Source organism: Myxocyprinus asiaticus, chromosome 37, assembly GCF_019703515.2.
Source record: "Myxocyprinus asiaticus isolate MX2 ecotype Aquarium Trade chromosome 37, UBuf_Myxa_2, whole genome shotgun sequence".
NCBI lineage: Eukaryota > Metazoa > Chordata > Actinopteri > Cypriniformes > Catostomidae > Myxocyprinus > Myxocyprinus asiaticus.
This window is the reverse complement of record NC_059380.1, coordinates 37,959,003-37,982,695: the sequence shown is the minus strand read 5'-3', so window position 1 is coordinate 37,982,695 and position 23,693 is coordinate 37,959,003. Positions and strand designations below refer to the sequence as shown.

General features: G+C 36.8%; 1 protein-coding gene across 1 annotated transcript in view; it reads right to left on the bottom strand.

The window, feature by feature from the left end:
* LOC127427867 (membrane metallo-endopeptidase-like 1) overlaps window positions 1-22,071 on the bottom strand; it is a 32,034-nt gene extending 9,963 nt beyond the window's left edge. Inside the window, exons 1-14 of the mRNA XM_051675739.1 lie at window positions 21,951-22,071; window positions 16,945-17,109; window positions 16,149-16,178; window positions 15,640-15,702; window positions 15,191-15,352; window positions 15,001-15,081; window positions 14,183-14,278; window positions 10,820-10,938; window positions 8,503-8,568; window positions 8,276-8,410; window positions 8,080-8,169; window positions 6,406-6,542; window positions 4,921-5,014; window positions 1,666-1,794 (exon numbers count right to left, since the gene is read on the bottom strand). Of these exons, the coding sequence (XP_051531699.1) occupies window positions 1,666-1,794; window positions 4,921-5,014; window positions 6,406-6,542; window positions 8,080-8,169; window positions 8,276-8,410; window positions 8,503-8,568; window positions 10,820-10,938; window positions 14,183-14,278; window positions 15,001-15,081; window positions 15,191-15,352; window positions 15,640-15,702; window positions 16,149-16,178; window positions 16,945-17,101 (1,359 nt within the window). The 5' untranslated portion in view covers window positions 17,102-17,109; window positions 21,951-22,071. The remainder of the gene's footprint in view (window positions 1-1,665; window positions 1,795-4,920; window positions 5,015-6,405; window positions 6,543-8,079; window positions 8,170-8,275; window positions 8,411-8,502; window positions 8,569-10,819; window positions 10,939-14,182; window positions 14,279-15,000; window positions 15,082-15,190; window positions 15,353-15,639; window positions 15,703-16,148; window positions 16,179-16,944; window positions 17,110-21,950) is intronic.
* Window positions 22,072-23,693: the final 1,622 nt, after the last annotated feature.

Here is a 23,693-nt window from a genome sequence, read left to right as displayed (position 1 = left end):
TGAGAAACAGATCAATATTTAATCTTTTTTTACAATAAATCTCCACCTTTGACCAGCCCGACCAGTAGGTGGCGATATGCATGAAGAATGATAATTGCCAAAAACAAAAGAAGAATGTAGAAGTGAAAGTGGAGATTTATAGTAAAAAGGGCTTAATTATTAATCTGTTTGTCACCCACACCTATCATATTTCTTCTGAAGACATGGATTAAACCACTGGAGCCGAATGGATTACTTTTATGCTTACTTCGTAATTTTGGAGCTTCAAAGTTCTGGTCACCATTCACTTGCACTGAATGGACCTACAGAGCTGAAATATTCTTCAAAAAATCTTTGTATGTGTTCTGCAGAAGAAAGAAAGTCATACACATCTGGGATGGCATGAGGGTGAGTAAATGATGAGAGAATTTACATTTTTGGGTTAACTATCCCTTTAACGTCTTTTATGAGGGAATGAGCTAGAATCCCACAAAGCAGTGTGAATTATGTAATTGAGTTAAAAACGATGGAAAATATAAAACTATTGATTTAAAGTATAAAAACAATATATTTTATTTATTATATATACTAAATAAAGTAAATAAAGATCAGCCACAGCATTAAAACCACCTGCCTAATACTGTGTATGTCCCCCTCATGCCGCCAAAACTGAGTAAATTCTAGAGACTGTTGACTGAGACTGCTGATCTCCTGGGATTTTCATGCACAACAGTCTCTAGAATTTACTCAGAATGGTGCCAAAAACAAAAAATACCCAGTGAGTGGCAGTTCTGCGGATGGAAATGTCTTGTTGATGAGAGAGATCAACAGAGAATGGTCAGACTGGTTTGAACTGACAAAGTCTACGGTAACTCAGATAACCGCTCTGTACAATTGTGCTGAGAAGAATATAATCTCAGAATGCTATTCTGAGATGCGGGTTGGCGCTGTTTTGGCGGCATGAGGGGGACCTATACAATGTTAGGCAGATGGTTTTAATGTTGTGGCTGATTGGTGTGTGTATATATATATATATACTCTATATAATATATTTATTATAATTAATATAATAAATATTAATTAATTATTATATTTATAAATTTTATTTTATTGCAAATTATTCACATAAATGCAAATATACAAGAAGTTTTAAGATTGTATGGAGACCAACTCAATTGCGCCATTCACAGTGGATCATGGAAGTGGGCGGTTTTTGCCGTGATTCTCTGACTGGTGAATTTTCCCCCTCAGGATCTTGGGTAGTGCAGTTCTTCAGCAGGAATTCCGCTAAAAAAACGCTGAATTAACAAAGACTGAGAGCTTCATCAGAAGCGTATACCATCTATTAACAACCTCGGAGCTCACGGTCAATCTGTCTTTAAAAGTTTAAAGTTATTATACAAAATCAGTTTGCAAATGGAGAAAACTGGACATCAGGAACTGGACTGTTGCACTCTATTGTCCAATTCAGTGTACTATGTGTCTCTGGATAAAAGTGTCTACTAAATAATGCCTCAATTATTTGGGAAGATTTATTCTAAAATCACTGGAGGCACAGGCACACCAAACCATCACTGAATCAGTTGAAACAGCTAATAGTTTTTTCATTATGAAAAGCATTAAAGGAGGATTTTCCTGTTATGTATGCTGGTGTTATGAAGGCTGGATTGGTGTTTTTGGTCTCACCATGCGTTTGCTGTTTCCAGAAAAGGTTTCCCGTACATACAAAGCCCCGACTGCGTTTTCCATGTTGCCCTGAACGTAACGTACACAATCTCTCCACCTCGCCTCCTCTACTGTAGTGCCATGCAAAGCCTGAGAGAACACACACAGCAGTGTTTTCACCAACAATGTAAGGTGTAGGTCTTGAAAATTTGGCCTGTGTACGACACATAATTTTTTTAAGAAATCTTATACTTATTACTGTGGTACCATGTCCAAAAAAAAAAAAAAAAAAAAACACGGTAACATGATAGATTTTGGTTCTTTTTCTGTTAGTGAATGAATGCACAAACTATTTAATAGTGTTAAAGTGTTATAGCACAAATAAATATTGGTAGAATTATGGTTTACTATATAGCAAAGTTCAAAGATATCCGCACTGTTTTTTTAATTGAACATCTTTGACCATTGTGCCACATCTCGCTGTTTTTCAGTGTAAAAAAAAAAATGCAGGTTAAAAAGAACTTGAACTATTAAAAAAGGAATCTCACGTCATCTGCGTTCTATTGTAATTTGTTGTGCTGCATCAAACTTTTTAAGAGCAAGTATGCTTTTGGTCTTAAAGGCCCCTTTTTCTTCGATTCACCCCATTTAAGACAAAGTTGCGTGAAAGATTTTTTTTGTGCCTTTATCCCACCACAGAAGAAAAAAAAAGTAATTCTGACTTTATATCTCACAATTGCTAGATGTCAGCAGTATTGGGTGTAATGCATTACTAAGTAATTAATTACTGTAATTAAATAATTTTTTCACTGAAAAAAGTAAAGTAAGGGATTACTCTTAATTTTTCAGTAATTTAATTACTGTTACTTCTGACGTAATTGCGTTAAATGCTGTATAGACTCTAGATTAATTCTATATAAAACAATAGTGAATTTAAAATCGAAATTTAACATCTAATGTTAAAATATATGTTTTCTAATCTAACACAGCCCCCTTAAATTCTTTGGCAAGTTCATGAATAATTTATTTGATTTTATATGATTTATTTGAAAGAATTAAAAGAACAGTTTCATGTCTATCCTTGTATTTTTCATCTGGTCGAGGTTGATAAGGGTTTTAGAAAGTAAATAGTAATAAGTAATGCAATTACTTTTCAGACAGAGTAATTAGTAAAGTAATCTAATTACACTGTAGATGTAACTAGTAGTTAGTAATTAATTACTTTTTTAAAGTAACTTACCCAACACTGGATATAAACTCGCAATTCTGAGAGTCCAAATTTAGACTGCGAGACAGTCAAATCTTGGAATTGCAAGTTTATTTCTCAGAGTTGTGAGATAAAAAGTCAAATATCTTTTTATTTTTTTATTCCGAGGTGGGGTTGGGCTTCCATGCATCACCATAAATTAGAAATGCCATTTGATAGAACTATCAACCTTACTTTAGGATGAAATGGTTACACATGAATACAGTCTAATTGACAGAAATAGTATGCAGCTGATCCTAGCGGTGAACGATTAATCGAAATAAAATCAGAATCGCGAGATGGCCCAGTGTGATTTAAAGGCACTCCCATCAATCCCAGTAGTAGGCTACTTGTGGTTTGGTGTCAGGGATTTTGAGGAAGGACCCAAACACAGAAGGCTTTTATTAAAAAGAACAAAATACAAACAAAAATCTCTCACGAGGGAGAGAAAACCAACAAACTAAAACAAAACCCAGACAGAACTGACTGGAGAAAAGGAACAAAACATGGCAACTCACAGACAGACAAATTCACAAAACAATCTGACAGAGACATGAGGGAAGATGGCACAGTACATGAGGAGCAGGTGAAACTAATTAAAATAACAAGGACTAAAGGAGGGAGAGTGATGAGGGAACAAGGAGGCGGAGTCGGGGAAGCACATGGCAAGACAAACACAAAGCCATGTGCTAACATACAAGACCAAACAGACACGAGTGCACATGGTGATGAGGAATCAAAACAGCCATGTGCACTCACACAACACGCAAGACTGATAGAAGAGCACATGGCAAGAGAACCGAACCGAACCCGAAGCCATGCGCTCACAAAGACGAGACATGGAGCACGAGTGTACGGATCCCGATTCAGAACAGAAACTGACTAGGCTGAAGAGTCAGGACCCAGACACCATGCTCAACATGAAAACACAAACACAGAACATGGGTGTCAAGATCCTGTCACAGCAATAAACATGGCTGACAAAGTGATAGGATCTTGACAGTTTTGGACTCTATACTGACACCCATCGTCCTGGATACTGGAAGTTTGCTTACTAAGTACTGCCGCTTTACACTGGATATGTTTGTTTATTCACTGTTTTGTTACTTTTAGTCTGTTGTTCTCCGTCTTATACTACACACATCCCTATTATGGACGAATTTACGCACGTTGTTGCGCTCTGGACTGTGACCGTGCAGCCATGGCTCGCCAGCTCTCTCCCGGCTGGACACCGTCTTGTGCTCATGCTTGCCGTTTGATGTTGCGCCATTTTTCCATGATTTGCTGCATAGTGAGACCTGATGTAGCGGTTTGTTTTATGACTCCCTCTTGTTTGGACATTTTATCTTTTCATTTGCACTTATTCTGTTCGGACTGTCTGGTGGATCACACTCCTGCTGATACCATCACTCTGGGCTATACTGTTGACTCAGGCACCATTGTTGTTTGTAGTAAGTATATTGTGTTGGTTGTTTTATTGTTTGGTTTGCTTGCTTTGTTTACATGTACGTTTATGTTTGTGCATTGGCTGAAAGCACTATATAAAGTAAACATGTTATTATTATTGTCATTATTAGTGGCAGTAACTCAGTCTGTTGCACGACACAGTGTCATGTGCTGTCAACATGGCAGCGCCCATGAGGGGGCGACCCACTCAATGTAAAATTAAACAGCTTTTATTGGGTTACAGATATGACTGGAGTCTTCATCTCATGTGAGTGTACATCGTTTTCAACATATTTCTAAAAAATGCAAGTCATGTCTTTATGTGTTAATCTTTTTTAAGCAAAAACTTACTGAGTGCACCTTTAAAAAAGCACTACATACTGCAGACAAAACAACTGTGTATACAAGCACAGCACAGCGGGCAGCATGTTCAGACTATTTATTTATTTAATTAAATTCGGCCCCAGCTGATCCTCTAAGTCTATATCTACAGACTCTGAATACAGTTTTAAAGGCATTAAAATCAGGCAAAATTAAATGCCATGTGAGCTCTCCCCTGTTTGTCTTTGTTCAGTGCGACTGACCTTTCTGTAGTGCGCTCTCACATCTTTGAAGCGACGGCTCAGACTGCTCACCCGCTCCATGATGAGCATCCAGGACAGATAGTTCTGCAGAGTCCTGTGGAGATCACATGATTGGAGATTATTTATATTTAATGTGATGGAAGTTTGCTTACTAAGTACTGCCGCTTTACACTGGATATGTTTGTTTATTCACTGACTGAATAAAAATACATTTGCATGAACAATATGGGTTTGTAGTGGAGTATTACATTGTACTTGTTGGGTATTTGTACTTCAGTGTTGGGTAGATTACTTCTGAAATGTAATCTGCTACTGATTACAAATTACACAACTACAATTGTAATTAGTGATGTAATATTTTATAGGTAATCTAATCTGATTACATTTGGATTACTCACTGAATGTTTTGATTAAATCAACCCCCTGCGGCGATTCTTTGAAAGTCAAGACTGATAAATCCATAAAAAGTAACTAATCTGATTATGCACATAAAAAATGTAATTTAATAATTTTGTAATCTGATTACATGATTCAGATTACATGTAGTCTTACACTACCCAGCACTGACTATATTGTATTGTAACATAACACTGTGGTTTTCAGTCAAGTCTATGTGTGTAATATTTAATGTGTGTGTGTTCATGTATTTCATGTCTTTTATTTTGAAAAGTTTAGTTCCTGTTTCATGTCATGTGTTCCCTAGTCATGTGATGTCCTGTTTTCCCTCCATGTTCATGTGTCTTGTTTTCATTGGTTCATTGTTTGATTATCTTGTTTAGAGTTCTGTTTGTTCATTGGTTATGTTCTCCCATGTCTATGTATTTAAGCCCTCATGTTTTCCATTGTCCTTTGTCAAGTATTGTAGATGTTTGGTAACGTCGTGTCGTGTCGTGTCGTGTCGTGTCGTGTCGTGTCGTGTCGTGTCAAGTCAAGTCAAGTTTATGCTATGTCAATTTTACGTCAAGTCAAGATTATAGTCAAGTTCATGTTTATGTTTATGTTTCACGTTTATAGTTAGGGTTTTTGGTTTTCACATTTATTAATAAATTTGCACTTGGGTTCTTCATTCCATCATCATCATCTTCATCATTGTCAGCACCAGCAGTAGCATAGTTACAATGTGCTGTTAGCAACAATAACAAAAATGAGATCACAAATGAGCTCTTTTTAATATTGCAATTGTTTCGCCTACAAAACAATGACATTAAATGGAGAGGAAATGGAGAACTTTGCTCAAGTCTCATGACTTTTGTTAGGGTTTTGAGAAAAAGACTCCTCTAGAGTTTTAGAAGAGATCCAAACAATGTCTCTAAACTGTGCTCAGATTTGCCCAGATAGCAAAGTCTACAATCAAAAGTCAGAGATCTCAATATGAACTCAACCTCTAAACAATGCAAGTTTCCTTTTTTTAGTTAAAAATCTAAATGAATCTAAAACCAACTTGCATTTTACAGTTCATGCATTAAAAACAAGAAATATCTGCACCTGTGACTGTGTTTAAAGAGAACATCACTGAGCTTCTCGAGATACGGTGAGCAGTACACAACGATGGGTTCTTCTGGTTGCACCGTAATCAAAACGCTTGACATGATTCCATGTATGTAGCGTGTCCAATTAAAGCCCTGGAATTTCAAGAAAAGGTACGAGATAAGCATGTCTTTTTGATTTAGAGAAAAAACAAACAACTTTTATATCAACTGTCAATGACTTTGATTTTCACATGTAGTATAATGTTGATGGATCAATACCCTTGTTGGTCCTAGACCAACGTTCCAATCAACCAATCAGATTTTAGGGATAGTTAATGGTTAGAGTTAGAAGATTGATTCAGGAATACGTCCTACTTGGCAAAAGCTTGGCCCAAATTCGGCAGACACATATGTTGGTGTTTCTTCAACTTCAGCCACTTTCATGTCCCAGGGGTTGATTTTTATTGAAACTAACATATCTCAACTTTTTGCTTTGTTATATGAAGGTCACATAACATTTTTTGAGGGCTGGAAAATTTTACAAAAACAATCGCAATTGATGCAGTTTTTTTCACTTCCTGAAACTTCACAAATGTTTTTTCCCACTTTCTGTGGCTAAAATGGCCACATATACATTTTCCAGGAGGTACATACTCAACTCGACAGCACATTCTAGCACAGAAACTGATTGTGTGGAGCATTGCATGCTTATTCATTGCATTACTTTGAGACAAAGTATAAAGTAAATATATTTATGGTTTAATGTTTTAATGTACCATGATTAATTGCGATTAATTACAGGAAAATGTGTGATTACTTCATTAAAAAAATATTTCAATTAAAAGCTCTCTTTTTTTCTGGAACTGTTTAACTGCGTTTCATGTGTAGATCTGACTGTTTTATCCATTATAAAAACACAAATCATTCCATGTTTAAAACAAAGAGTGGAATAAACAAAACTATTTCAATATTTATTGTGAGAAAATTATTTCTATCATTTAAAAAAAAAAAAAGAATTATGACTGTCCGACACCAAACCTTGTGTCAGTGAAGAGCATGCTTGAGATGAAATATGTGACAAATGATGTTTGAAGAAAACAGAGAAAAAGCAATGTAAATATCATTTGTGAGGAGAAGATTTTTATTTGCCCTCAATAAAAGTATTTTTTAATTTTTTTATCTTTTTTATTGGCCGTCAATAAAATCTTAATTTTATTTTATTGATTTTTTTGCCAGTTAATGCAAAAAGTGTGAAGATATGATTTAATTGTGTGTATTTTGGATACATAAAATGCTTACTATGAAATAACCTTTAGCAAGACAAAGGTGTCAAAGCCATTTTATTCCAAAAACGTTAAAAATGCCATATCCATCAGCGTCATTTCCACGACTCAACACGACCCACAATACAAATTTGAGATGTATTGGAAATGACACTGTCGTGGGAATTTTCATGAATTTTCATGACTTTTCAACATGGTTGGACATTGTTAGTAGACTAATTTAAAAGATTTATTGAGAGTGTAAAAATATTATATTAAGACATTACTTTCTAGAAGTCCACAGAGCTAAAAGTGCTCAAAGTTGAAGAAGCACCAATCTATTATTATAAATAAATACCCCATTAGCTGCAAAACTTTATTTCCCCCCTACTGGAAAGCTTGACCAAAGTTTGCTTTTCTGCACTTACATTGAGGTTGAATGTTTGCTGCACCTCTGTCAGTGTCATTTTATTGTACAGCACAGTGATGTCATTGCGTTCTTCTGCAGGTGAGGTAGCCTGTGAATCCATTGGCCAGAATCAGCTGCAAACTCCCCAGGTGATGATTGATATTTTTCAGTTGTCAAGTTTTACTCACATTACAAATGTCTCATATTAAACTCACGTTAGCAAGATCTGTCTCCAACTCCAAAACCTGAGTCATCTCCTCCCACACGCGCTCTTCATCTTGGGTCAAGTTCCGGTCTTCTCGCGCAATCCTCGCCACGGAAACCATGAACTCCAGGTAGGCCTCGCGCACCTGCCCACAAAGACACAAAGGGGGGGTCATTGATTTTTATAATTATAATAAGCACACAGAGAGAGAATGTCTGTCACAAAAAGATACAGTACCTTCTTATAGTTTCCATCACTGAGGTAATAATCTCTCGAAGGCATGCCTAGTGCTGGCTGGTCAACCTGTGAAAACAGAAGATGACTAGATCATTCGTTATGACTTTGCAGCTGATTGGATTGCTGTTCTTTAGCGCTTTGTTTGGTACAATATGCATGAGATCACCCAAGAGTCCTCCGTTCATAATTAAACCATCATAAATTTACTGGCTTTATGTTTTATTAGCTCGAGTTCCAAATGGCATTTTAATCAGGTTTTATGATGTAAAATAAATAGCAATTAGTCACAGCTGATTTAGCACTAAACTAATGCTAAAACAAACAGCCAACCCTTACAAAACATACTGTGGTGGTACAGAGATAGTAACAAATGGTAATAACATGGTACTCCAAAGGCATTTCAAAGGATACGATGATACCATCTGATACCATCATTGTACTGTACCATAGTATGTCCAAACAAACATGGCAGAATAATGGTACATATCCAAAAACATGGTATTACCATAGTGTATGTTTAAAAAAAGTCAGGGTAGTACCACTGAATGTGTCCAAAAAACAAAAAACAAAGTAGTTTTACACATACAAAAAGTACCTTGTTTTTTAAATGTATATATATATATATATATATATATATATATATATATATATATATATATAAACAAGGTACTTTTTGTACATGTGAAACTACTTTGTTTTATATATATATATATATATATACACTGGCAGCCAAAGGTTTGGAATAATGTACAGATTTTGCTCTTATAGAAAGAAATTGGTACTTTTATTCACCAAAGTGGCATTCAACTGATCACAGTGTATAGTCAGGACATTAATAACGTGAAAAATTACTATTACAATTTGAATTTTTTTTTTAGAACTTCTTAAACTTCTTCAAAGAGTTCTCATCAATAAATCCTCCACGTGCAGCAATGACCGCTTTGCAGATCCTTGGCATTCTAGCTGTCAGTTTGTCCAGATACTCAGGTGACATTTCACCCCACGCTTCCTGTAGCACTTGCCATAGATGTGACTGTCTTGTCGGGCACTTCTCACGCATCTTACAGTCTAGTTGATCCCACAAAATCTCAATGGGGTTAAGATCCAGAACACTCTTTTCCAATTATCTGTTGTCCAATGTCTGTGTTTCTTTGCCCACTCTAACCTTTTCTTTTTGTTTTTCTGTTTCAAAAGTGGCTTTTTCTTTGCAATTCTTCCCATAAGGCCTGCACCCCTGAGTCTTCTCTTTACTGTTGTACATGAAACTGGTGTTGAGCGGGTAGAATTCAATGAAGCTGTCAGCTGAGGACATGTGAGGCGTCTATTTCTCAAACTAGAGACTCTGATGTACTTATCCTCTTGTTTAGTTGTACATCTGGCCTTCCACATCTCTTTCTGTCCTTGTTAGAGCCAGTTGTCCTTTGTCTTTGAAGACTGTAGTGTACACCTTTGTATGAAATCTTCAGTTTTTTTGGCAATTTCAAGCATTGTATAGCCTTCATTCCTCAAAACAATGATTGACTGACAAGTTTCTAGAAAAAGCTGTTTCTTTTTTTTTTTTTTTACCATTTTTGACATAATATTGACCTCAAGACATGCCAGCCTATTGCATACACAAAAACAAACACAAAGACAATGTTAAGCTTCATTTAATGAACCAAATAGCTTTCAGCAGTGTTTGATATAATGACAAGTGATTTTCTAGAACCAAATTAGCAATTTAGCATGATTATTCAAGGATAAGGTGTTGGAGTGTTGGCTGCTGGAAATGGGACCTGTCTCGATTTGATCAAAAATGACTTTTTTCAAATAGTGATGGTGCTGTTTTTTACATCAGTAATGTCCTGACTATACTTTGTGATCAGTTGAATGCCACTTTGGTGAATTAAAGTACCAATTTCCTTCCAAAACAGCAAAATATGTACATTATTCCAAACTTTTGGCTGCCAGTGTATTTATATATATATATATATATATATATATATATATATATATATAATGGCATACTATTTACTACAAACTGAGCATACACTGCATACTGCCAACTTTCATTATTAAATAGTATGTGAAACAGTATATGCATTACATATATATATGTACAATAGTATTCTTGGAAGTACCATAGAGTACAAAATGTTGGCACAAATATATTCCTTGGTGGTACTGGTGACTTTGATCAGTATTATGGTATATATCAAAGTAACATGGTCCCATGGTACATGCCTAAAAACTACAGTATGATCATAGCACATGCCCAAAATAGTGCCATGTTAGTGACATATAAGAGTAATTTTGGCAGCGTATTTTGCATCTTTACATGGATAATGTAGCGGCTGGAGTCGCGATCATCTGGCCACACAAACATCTCGAGCACTGCCTTCTTATTGTACTGGGAATTCAGAATGGCCAGCTTGTCCTCCAGGCTCCATGCTTCCTCTGTGAGAACATGTGCATTCATGAGTTTCAACAGACATTTATATTAAAGACCCAATGAAATCCAACAAGCTATTTCTGACTAGCAATAGCAAACAGCAAAATCATGGGCTGTGATCGGAATGGAACACTGGCATACTATTTACTACAAACTGAGCAACATACACTGTATACTGCCAATTTTCATTATTAAATAGTATTTGAAACAGTATATACATTATGCAACAATAAATGTTTCAAATCGCAGACATTGTCACAGAAAATCGCAGTCCTTTTATTTTTTAAAACATAATAAATCCGTCAGCAAGGGCCAAAGTGGTGTGTCTGAGTCATTTGTTCTGTCCAAGACCTAGTGAGCTGCCTTGTTGTTTACTGTCTACATAGGCAGCTGCCTTCTGAGGGGCCGTTTAGACCAGGCGTCTTTTAGAGCTGCAAAAAAGCTAGACGCAGCGCAATGCATATAACAGAACACAGGTGTCTTGAGACGCGCTTGTGATACAGTGTCTAAAAATACATGGCTCTCATGTGCAAGACACTGAAAAAACAACTGGATGCAGCACAGCGGTCAAAAACGGTCTAGTGCATGTTTGCAGGTGTAAACGGTCCCTTCGGCAGCAACTACATGTGTCATGAAAATAGCCTTCCTAACATGAATTGCACAAGAAACTAGACTAACAATTGATATCTATGAAGTTTGCCGTTAACATGTTGCTAAGCTAACGTCACAATACTTTAATACGGGTAAGCATAAAAATACACAGCACACACAAATATTGGGTAAAATTGTCATTTTTAAATGTAATTGACATATTTTCTTATCGATGCCTTTCAATATTGAATTTGAATTACCTTGCTGAAAAAATAAACAATGGAAAAAGAGTGCACACGGACACAAAAACATGTTTGGTGTGAATAGGGCCTTAGGCAGTTTCCTATGTGAAATGGAACCTCATAAGTGACCTATATGGACCTCTCTACATAGACATAGGCAGATATTTTATAAGTCATAAAAATAACAGTCCTTACATGAATTGCACAAAAAATGCTAACGTCACAATACTCTAATACCAGTAAGCATAAAAATAAACAGCACACAATAAAATAATATTTAAAATAGTCGATTGTTTTCTCATTTTATCGATACCTTTCAGTATTAAATTACAATGCAGAAAATACAGAAATATTTTCAACACCAATATTTCTGTATTGAAGTCTGGCATTAGCAAGCTGCTAAGCAAATGTCACGATACTCTAATAAGCATAAAAGTACAAAGGACACACAAAAATTGGGTAAAATAATACATTTTTAATTTAACTGACCTATTTTTTATCTATACCATTCAGTATTGAATTACCCTGCTGAAAAAAATATCTAAAACCAGCCTAAGCTGTATTGCTGGTCTTAGCTGGTCTTTCATAATATGGGATAAGGGTGCCAAATATCATATTAGCCAGGATGTCACATATTTTGACCGAAATTAAAATATTGTCTCGTATTAAAGTGGTGAAACACAGCAAACCCCCACAACGTATTTAAAACTGAAGGAAATATTTTAAAACTATTGATTTTAAGATGTTGATTATAAGAAACAATATTTTATTTTATTGCAAAATATTCAGATTTATGCAAATATACAACCCCAATTCTGAAAGGTTGGGACAGTATGGAAAATGCTAATAAAAACAAAGGAGTGATTTGGTAATTCTATTCACTTTGTGCTATATTGAATGCACCACAACAACACATTATTTGATGTTTTACCTTGTGTTTTACCTTGTTTAAATTTAGATGATTCCAACATCCTCCAAAAAGTTGGGACAGTCAAGGGTTTACCACTGTGTAACATTACCTTTTCTTCTAATAACACTTTTTAAGCATATGGGCACTGAAGACACAAGTTTGTATAGTTTTCCCCCCATTCATCCATTATGCAGATCTTCAGCTGCACAATTGTTCAGGCCTTCGTTACTGTTATGTGCACTTCATAATGTTCCACAAATTCTCAACTGGAGACAGGTCAGGACTGCAGGCAGGACAATCTAGCACCCACACTCTCTTCCTACATAGCCATGCACTTGTAATCCGGGCAGTATGTGGTTTGGCGTTGTCCTGCTGGAAAACCACTTCTGAATGCACGTGATCTCTGATCCCTCAAATGTCACTGTCTTTAAAACATTACTGTCATTCGTCTGTAATGGATATCATGACATGGGCTCGGAAATACTTCGGTTAACTTTTGTCAGTCAACACCATTCGCCACTGCATCCACAGAGGCAAGTTAAGGCTTTACTATGCAAAGCAGAAGCCATACATCAACACTGTCCAGAAGTGCTGCCGACTTCTCAGGGCTCGGTCTCATCTGAGATTGAAAGTGGGACAGTGGAATCGTGTTTTCTGGTTCGACAAGTCCAGATTTTAAATAGATTTCAGAAAAAAACAAGCTGTTGTGTCCATGCCAAAGAGAAAAAGGACAATCCAAGCTGTTATCAGCGTCAGGACTAAAAGCCAGTGTCTGTCATGGAATGGGGGTGTGTCAGTGCTCATGGCATGGGTAACTTACACATCTTTGAGGGAACCACTAATGCAGAAAAATATGTACACATTTTGGAGCAACATATACTGCCATCCAGGCGGCGTCTTTTCCAGGGACATCCCTGCATTTTCCAGCAGGACAATGCCAAACAACATACTGCCCAGATTACAAGTACATGGCTGCATAAGCAGAGAGTACTGGTGCTAGATTGGCCTCCCTGTAGTCCTGACCTGTCTCCAGTTGAAAATGTGTGGCACATTATGAAGTCCAAAATATGGCAACGAAGGTCCCGTACAATTGCATTTTCCATACTGTCCCAACATTTGTATAAGTAGTTTGAGAGTCGACTGCATCATTTACAGTCCATCATGGAAGTGAACATTCTGCAATCTTCATCTATTACTTTTAATTGTTATGCTCTGTCTCAAGGTACCAGCAATCTATAATGAGCCGTAATGCCAATCATCACGTTGGGTCGCCTTATCATCCTCGTACCCTCTTCGACACAGCATCTCGACATCTCCCCCCACACTTGACAGATTAGCAGGGCAGCCATTGCTCTTTGTAACCACTGGATCTTTCTGTCAGTCTAGTCCTTATCAACTTGCAGCGACAGCGTGGCTGCAGCATTGTGTTATCCCATTTAGATAAGCCTGAGATCCTGTCATTCTCTGTGAGAGAGAATTAGTGACAGTCACTGCTATCTCCAGTACCTGACGTGCTGTTCCAGACATCAGAGGCAACAGGCCAGTCGCCGATACTGTCGATGAGTCTGAGAAGGGGCTGCGAGTCGCGCTGCTCAATCAAATCTATAGAAGGCAGCAGAGAGACAAGATGGTAAAAGGTTGTTTTGACTACAAATAGCAGGTAAATTACAGTACAATAAAAAGTCTGAGACCACTAGTGAAAATGCTAATATTTTGCATTATTTTCTAATTAAATATAATAAATGATCATAACAAAATATATTATTAGCATAACAATTATAGTGAAAAGCTGAACTTAAAATTGACATGAATTTTTGAATTTTTCAGTATTTGGTATGTCCCTTTTTTTGCTTTATAGACAGCATGCGCTCAAGCTGAACTCCACAAATTTGTGCAAATCCTGATGTTCCATATTTTCTGCAAAGACAGGTGTATAATAGAGTGTTAATGGGTAGAATACAACAAAAGAATGATGATATCTTACTTTGGGCAGATGTGTGAATGGCTTTTGGCTGCAGACGGCACATGAGTTAAGCAACAAATAAAACAAAAGAGTGAATGGGTACTTAAGAGTATTTGTGTAGATTTGATTCCTTTTGTAGGTAGAGCTCCTGGTCACACCTACCGATAACATGGACCAATGACAGTAAAGTGTTTAGCAACCGGTACAAAGTTATCATGAAAGTTCACCCTGGCAAGCTGTTACGAACCACCGAAACAAACTCAAAAACACCTTTGTTTTGGCCAGATTTTGTTCTAAGTGATGTCACACCCGTTCGTTCTTCGATTTCGGAAAGTAAACAAGTATACATGTGTATACTCACTCTCTTTCATGCATGAACTGTAGAGTGTTTTGGCTTTCTTGAAGGCCTCTCTGTCACTCTTACTTTCCATCTCAAGAACTCCTGAGAGATAAGAAAAAAAGATAAGATGTGATACACTTTTTAAAACAAATATACAAATAGAAATGTCACTGTAAGTCTGTGAAGGTTGTTTGAAGTTGTTGTAACCGACCTTTGAGCACTATCTCCAGCTCGTCTCTCAAGATATTGAATACGCTGTGGAGTGAGCTGGTCTCTGGAATGACGTGACGCTCGATCCAGCCTCCACAGGCGTACTGATAGAAGTTCTGGCACGGCTCCATGCTGGGATCCATGTTCTGGAGCAATCTGGCTGCTGTATCCCAAAATAAAACAGGGACATCCCTGCTGAAAAGACCAGCTTAGACCAGCATTCATTTTCATGCTGGCCCAGGCTGAATAATGCTGGTTAGTGCAGGTTTTCCTATTGAAAAAACAGGTTGGCTGGTCTCCCAGCCTGGGCTGCGTTTCCCAAAAGCATCGCTAGCTTAAGTTGATCGTAGAGACCATTGGCGCCAAGCCCTGGTCTGTTAGCTGGTTATAGAGGGGTTTGGGGCTTTCTTTTTGAAATTGTAAAATATAAAAGAACAAATGTAGTCTTACCAGCAGTCACACACTCTGGGGTTGTGCAGACATTGCTGTCAGCTTTTGATTGATATTTCAGTCCTGTGGTGTTGTGGTGAGATAAACAACATGAATATAAGGTTTAAGTCTCGCTCAGTGTGACAACATGTGACATATTCCACTCAAAACCACTACATGTGCAGTTTGACATCTATAGCCAGGGCTTTCTGCTTCACATCAACATTGCAAGGTTGCATTTAATTGTAACTAACAATACACTTTTGATAAAGATACGATTTTATTGAAAGTTCTTGCACAAGAATATCTAACTATTTTTAAGATTTGAAACTTTAAGCTACACATATATGATGTCGCCCTATATATGGCACTATATAATTGTATAGTCCAGTCTTTGGAATGTGAAGAGATTATACAGGGTTTACCATGACTTTCAAACAACACATTAATATAAATCTCAAGGCTAAAATCAGTCAACACTATCCAAACTGTAATAGTCACGAACAACTTGAAAACATACAGTACGTCACCTTTTGAAGAATCATTTCTGTTAAAACGCTCTGAAACGAAACAAAACAAAAGTCCGATTTTAGTGTTAAGAATATGTTTGAAAAGAGACCATTAGATGAATCAGAATATGCTTTTGGATAATCTTACATTTAAAATAACTTAAATATGCTTTCATGAGACATGATCAAATGATTACTTTACATATTTAAAAGATTCATTATAATAATTAAATGTAATAATATTATATTAAATGTCATTAATTATATTACATACAATATTGAATAGCCAACATAAAATAATTAAGTAAATAATATTAAATACAAAAATATTGTTCTGTTGTTGAAGTTTTTTCTAAAATATCTGGTTAAAGATAAGTTGTACAGAGCTGCCATGTGGACATTAATATTGTGTAAACATGCCAACAAATAAGATGATAACTATAAAAAAATCACCTCATTCTAAAAACTGGACAAAGCAAGTACAACACATTACGTGTTTACATACGCACTGCCAGAACGCAGTTAAAGGTGATATTGGAGAGTAAATGGCAAAAATTATGTTTGCTGATCGGTATTTGCTTAAACAGTTTAATAAGACTTTTCCCTAATAAAAGAAAACCGTTTAAAGCATTTTGCATGATGAAACACATTGTCAGATTGTCAGTAAAGCATAATAGGTTTAAGATGTTGCTTGTAAACACACTTTATTTGAATATTTTCTAAAGATCATGAACATGCTTGAATCTTCTATGAGGTTTTCTTTAATGCCATTCTAAATCATCCTAAATTTGCAATGGAACCCAGATGCGATTTCCACCTTTCACAGCTGAAGTGTAGAGCACGATGAGTCCAACCAGAGCACAGCTCATGAGAAGCACAATAATAGACAATCCAATCTCCACGACGGTCCAGCGATGCTTTCTTGGTTTAGTGGTTTTCTCCATGATATCCATTTGGCTCTCTGATTTTCCCATTCTAAGAGCTGTGGAATAAATTGGGTTACATTGAGTACTTTGTGGTAAATGTTGTTATTCTGAGTGGTGAGTTTCGATATTCTTTTGCTCCTTGTGTGTGGGTTATTTGTTTTTATACTAATTGAGGTGTTTTGAGTATTTGAGTAAATAATTCACCATCTAATCACCTTCTCATTAAAAAAGATTTACTTCTGAAGAAATTAATTGCAATTTTGAAACATAAGTATAAAATTATGGCCATTCACATGAGATGAAGACTCCAGTCATATCAGTAACCTTATGAAAGTTGTTTTATTCTACATTGAGAGGGTCCCCTCATGGGGGCTGCCATGTTAGAATCACATGACCAGCCAAATACCACTTGCTTAATCTCAGTAACCGCCCTGTTACTAGACACTTTCACTCATGGATTAAATTAATTTTATACCATGGTGTGTTCAAATACTCAATTCTGATTGGATGGAATGCGTGCATTAAAACCGTTTAATGCACAGGAAGTTCCAGTCAGTTTTAATCAACATTTTATATTAAGTTGACATTCAGTTGTTTTGCACGGAGGGGGAGAGAAGGTAATCGAGACCCATCAAATGCTTCTTTCAGTGTCTGACAAGACGAGGCAAGACTATTTAAATTGTAATATGATAAACATCATCTAAAATTGCTGCACTGCTCAACATGTGCACTAGAGGGCGCCCCGCGATCACACATCACTGACTGAAGCTGTGAATGAATAGAGACTGTTTCATAACACAGCCTTTTGCAGTTTTGTAATCGTGCAAGGCCACAAGGCGAATTTATTCTTAATTCAGTCATTCGTGCAGCCTTAATGGAAACCATATGGATGTCTCAGAGGTCAAAGTCTGCAGGATTAGAGCATTTTGGATGATTTTCTCCTCATCATGTACAGTATGTGCTACTTTTAATAGTAGTACTTAAACTATCATGTCAGCAACGCCTGTTTTTCCTCATTAATGTGAAAATGACAAAGAATAGAAATTAAATATTACATGTTCTGAGTGCCAACCCTTCTACATTATGTGGCTATTATTATTTTAGGATTGAGTATTTAAATTCACAGTTGTTAAAGAGTGTTTGGTTTATCGCACTATTTTATCTCTGTGTCTGATTTAGAATGTGCAGAACTCTAGATCTAACAACCTGTAGAAAAAACTGTTATTGTTATTTTTCCAGTCAAAATTTGCACTGTAAAAATCAATGACAGCTGTAACTAATGAATACTGGCAGGTGACTATGGTATAAGCGGATAATCCACAGCTAGGTGTGCATTAAACAATTTGAATGCACTTCAAATCCACATTGTGTCAGGTGTTTCTTCACCTCCACGTCGTGCATTAAAATAGTTTAACGCATATCTAGCCATGGATTATTCCTTACATGCCTGACTGTGAAAAGTGAAATTCTAGAATGGCATTGGTAACTGAAAACTATTGCACTTAATTGATGCTGCATCCACACCACTAGGTGTCAGTGTAAATCCAAAACACTAGAAACAAAAAATACTGAGTGCACCTTTAATGGAATGTTTCTCTGTAATGCACTCAGTAATTTTTGTGTTAATGTCGTCTTGGACGTACAGTGACACCTAGTGGTGTGCATCCAGCATCATTCAAACGCAATAGTTTTCAGTTACCAATGCCATTGTAGAAATTAATTATTTACAATCAGCCATAATTAATTCAATCCATGATTGAAAGTGTCCAATAACAGGGCGGTTGCTGAGATTAAGCGAGTAGTATTTGGCTGGTCATGTGATCCTAACATGGCAGCTCCCATGAGGGGACCCTCTCCATGTAGAATAAAACAGCTTTTATAAGGCCACTGATATGACTAGAGTCCTCATCTCATTTATACATATGTTTCAAAATTACGTATAATTTCTTAAAGGAGTAAAACTTTTAAATGAGGAAATAATTACTGAGTGCACCTTTAAGCTCAATTGACAGCATTTGTGGCATGTAAATATTTAGACTCGTCCCTCGTTATAACATTTTTTAATACATTTTTTTATTTAATTAATGAAATGTCATGTGATGTTATCGTCAGGTAGAAAGTATTAAAATATTTTCCTTGCAACTTGAATACGAGTGTACAAAACTTAATCATTAATTTAAAAAAAAGCTTTTCAAACATAATTTCCAAGGTATAAAAAAATAAATTTTTGAATGAATTTTTAATGAATGAGAATGATTTTTTTGTCAAGATTCTCAAGTTTTCTCAGGATTACTCCATATGACATATACAAAATGTGCCTTCTAATAAAAATGTCATTAAAAATGTTTGTTTGTTTGTTTGTCAATGGCAACCAATATGTTGGTTACACCACCTGACTTTGATTTGGTGGACAAAAGTTTTTCAAATAATCAAATTTGAAAACTTATTTTTACCCAAGTCAACATAATTTTTTCAAGAATTTCAGCTTTTAATGAGACATTGATTTTTTTTTATTGATTTTTTCCTCTGAGCGCTTAGAGCACATGACTTTTTTTACTTTAGGCCCCAGAAAAAATAGAAATATGACTCTGAACTGAGTAATCGAAAACATGTTCATCATTGAAGAGGTGAATTTAAGTCATTATTTTGTGTGAAGTGCATTTTTTATGTAATATTTAATGTGTTTTTGAATAACTTTATAGATCTGGACAAAAAAAAAAAAAAAGAAAGGAAAGAAAGAAAGTGTGCCATGTCATTGGCCCAAAAAACCACGGTTACCGTATGGTCACTTACAGTGGAGGTGAAGGGGCCAGTCCATAACCTTTATAAAACAAATAGTTTCAAAAGTAAGGCCACAAGATGAAAACATAATACATGATATTGGTGTGATAAAATCAGGGATTTATACCAGCATTAATGTGTTTACCAAATCACAGGTTTTACAGCATTACATCATCTTGAAAACGAAGTTGTAATATTATATAGAACTTTACATAGTTAAAATTAGTAAGCATTTTGGCTATTTTAAGGTGTAGTATGAATATTTACTGTTTTACACATCATGTTGTGCCAATTGCTGCTTTAGTATTCATTAAATGCATCTCTTTTATACAGTTGCTGTAACTTGCTTTCAAGGGTGTAGATTTGGCTTGAGCATTGGGAGGTTGCAGTGTGAAGCATTTACATGTTTCCATTGATCATGGTATAAATATTGGGGTGGGTTGTACTTGATTGTTTTGATTATTGGGATCTAGAATCTACGCCCCTGCTTGCTGTTAACTCTTTGTATGTTGCTTTCAATAGGGGTAAAATATGAATGTTATGATATTTTACAAATATGAATAATGTTCTACATAATCATAACATTCATTCCACCTGTGGAAACCTGAAGTGTCTGAGAAATGGTGTTTTGAAAGTTGTCTCATCAGCATCGGCACTCTTTCTGTCTCGCAAGCTGGAAACCGCTGATAAATTTCCTGCAAAAATGTTAATTTCCTCACTCATTTGATGTCTGAAGCCAAAACAATAATCTTGGAAAACAGGCTCATCAAGAAATTATTTGCTTTTCTTTTTTGTAACAGTAGTTTTAGGGTTGTCAGCTAGTATGCAGCAGGGACAAAATGATCTCTGTACAGTATGTGCCATTGGTTTCTAAGCCGTATTGATAAATATACATTGGCACGTGTCTGCTGTCTGTTAGATCAATATGTGTGTGTCTGTCTGTGTGTGTCTGCATTACTATACGCTTACAAACTTAAGTTTAGAGACATCTAAATGCATCTAATTCGGAGAAGTAAATATAATATATAATGAGAAAAGTTTTCATGTTTTTCATGATACTAAAAATTTCTAATTGACTTTTATTATGTAAAATATCCAAATACAATTCAGATTCTCAGGATTGTAAATACAATTGTTACTTTTTTTCTTTTATTTTTGGATGATTTGAAAACCAAGCATAATTTTCGAAGTGTTTCCAACTGACATTATTTAGTGTACAATAAATACTTTGTGTCCCATATAGTACCTATCTGCCAGTTGCTTACAACACAAAAATATGCTGATTAGTTAATGAGGCACACATGATAGGAAAGAGCTTCCAAACAAACCAACCATGAAGCAGTTAGACATTAAGTTATACGTAAATATGTAATTTGCAGTAAGTAAATAAATAAAGAATGGTGCCATTTTACATTGGAACCACTTTCCTGTGCTAGATTCCATGGAAGTAGTATGGTGACCCATGCCTCCCTAAACTGTAAAAACTGAAAATGCACAAAAGAGCTATTTCTACCTGATCTGACGATTAAAATTGATTTGATTTGTATTACCTAGTGTAGTCAGATTGATTCAGTCATTTTAAAATGCACTAAAAAAGTGCGTCATGTGATAACATTTAAACTAATTGGTTTTATTTAAATCAAAAATATCCTTTAACATCATAAAATCAGCCTGAATACATTAGGTAATGCAAACAAAGCAAATTCTATGGGCTAGATAATTTAGAAATAGCTCCTTAGGGTAACAACTGCAGGTTACCACTTTTTACAGTGTGTACACAAGTGACAGAGTTAAATGTACAGTTCATTTGCATCAATACTTGAGGCAAATAAGCAATTTCTCAGAGGAAATTACAGATTTAAAACTGCAAACTGTATGCAGCAATGTCTTTGATTAAAGTATTGTCAAGAAAAACCCCCAAAGCAACACAGAAAAGAAGCTGCCTAACTCAAAACAATGACTGAAACCCTTACATCAAGAGTAGTAGAAAACTCCTTTAACTGTGTCCATTTCTAAACAAGATAGCACTGAAACTCAACCTGTAAACTACAGATAAACTATTCCATTGAATTTCAACATGAAACCCCTTTATACTCTACAATGTAAGATTTCGTACCTCACTTTTGATGATGGAATCCTTGTTGGCCCTTTTAGGACGCCTTTCAATTTCCCCAACACCCCTTCTGAGTTTGCACCCAGAGCTGGTATGTGGTGAAATGAATCAGCGGCCGGACAGCTGGATATCAGAGGGACTGTCTGTTCTGATAAACCTCTGACTGAGTGAGTCAGATGCAGAAAAGAGAGAGAGAAAGAGAGAGAGAGAGAGAGAGAGAGAGAGAGAGAGAGGGTGGGATGTGAAGGAGGAGGGGCAATCGAGAGACACTATCTGTGTCTGATGATGATTATTATTAGGAGAAAATTAAGAGGGGAGTTTAGACAGGGGTCAAGCAGAAGGTATCAGAGAAATCAAATGTAAATATATATTTATTTATTTATTCTTTGTCCTGCGGTTTTAATTACTAAATTTCTGAAACAAAAGCAAATGGGTTGAAAAATAAACTATTCTAAATCACAGCAAAACTCTAAATTCGGCGACAGAAGGTCGAAGGTTTTGCCGCTAAAATCGGTGTTTACCAAAATTGGAATCCCAGTGGCCAAAGCTGGAAGTGTTGTTGATCGAATGGGCATGTGTCAGCTCCAGTTTCCGGGTGAAATATCCACAAGGTGGTGCCAAAAGCAAGATGTATTTTTAGTTGTAAATGATGTAATACAGTCAACATGTTTGCATGATTTTTTTAACTCCACCACCTAACCCAAACCCCAACCCTAAACCTAACCATCAGTGGAGTAAAAATGTAATTTTAGAGCGAAAATGCAACCTCTGAATCACGCTCACCATTGTTTATGTGAACTCGATTACTTCCTGGTTGCCACGGGACCAGAACCCATATCTCTGAGGTTGCTCGAGAAACACACTATCAGTAGCAGTAGATGGAAATATGTTCACGTTTGAATTGATGCATAAATGTACTTCATGGTTGCCGTGGGACCAGAACCCATATCTCTGAGGTTGCTTGTGCAACACGCTATCATTAGCAGTAGATGGAAATATGTTCATGTTTGAATTGATGCATAAATGTACTTCCTGATTTCCACAAGACCAGAACCCATGTCTCAGACGTAGCTTGCGAAATGTGCTATCAGTAAATGTTTCTGTGATGAGGAGGAGGGCGTGGCCGGGCCGCGAATCAGATGATCAGCAGGAGAGCGAGATAAGGGGGGCCGGAGACGCCAGTTCGAGAGAGAGAGAGATGCACGTGGCCGCGCTGTGTGTGTGTTCGTCTTATGTTTTATGTTGTTTTAAGTATATGTTTGACATTAAAAGTTACGTTGACTGTTTTGCCGGTTCCCGCCTCCTCCTTGCCCATCCTTTAATGGTTACAGTGGTGCCGAAAACCCGGGAAGGAGGAGGGATGCGCTGTCGCGGAGTCCTCACCTCTGCTGTCTGCCAGAGGAGCAGCTGCGGCCATCTACATGTGGACAGAGGGGTCGCTGCCGGCCGCTGAGAGCCGGAGGAACCGCTGCATCCACCGAGAAGGGGAGGAGTGGTTCCATCCGCGAGGGGTCAGAGGGATCGCTGCCGTCTGCCGGGGAGGAGTGAGCTATCGTCCGCCAGAGGGCGGAGGAGCAGTTGAGGACCGGGCGATGACATGTCTGGGGACCGGTGAGCAAGTTTTTCTCTCTCTCTCTCTCTCTCTCTGTTTCTTGCCCTTTCCCTCTCCCCACGCCTCCCTTGTCTCTCCCCCAGGTTCCCAGGAGGCGGGGTGGATCACCGGCTGACAGAACGTCCGGAAGGGCA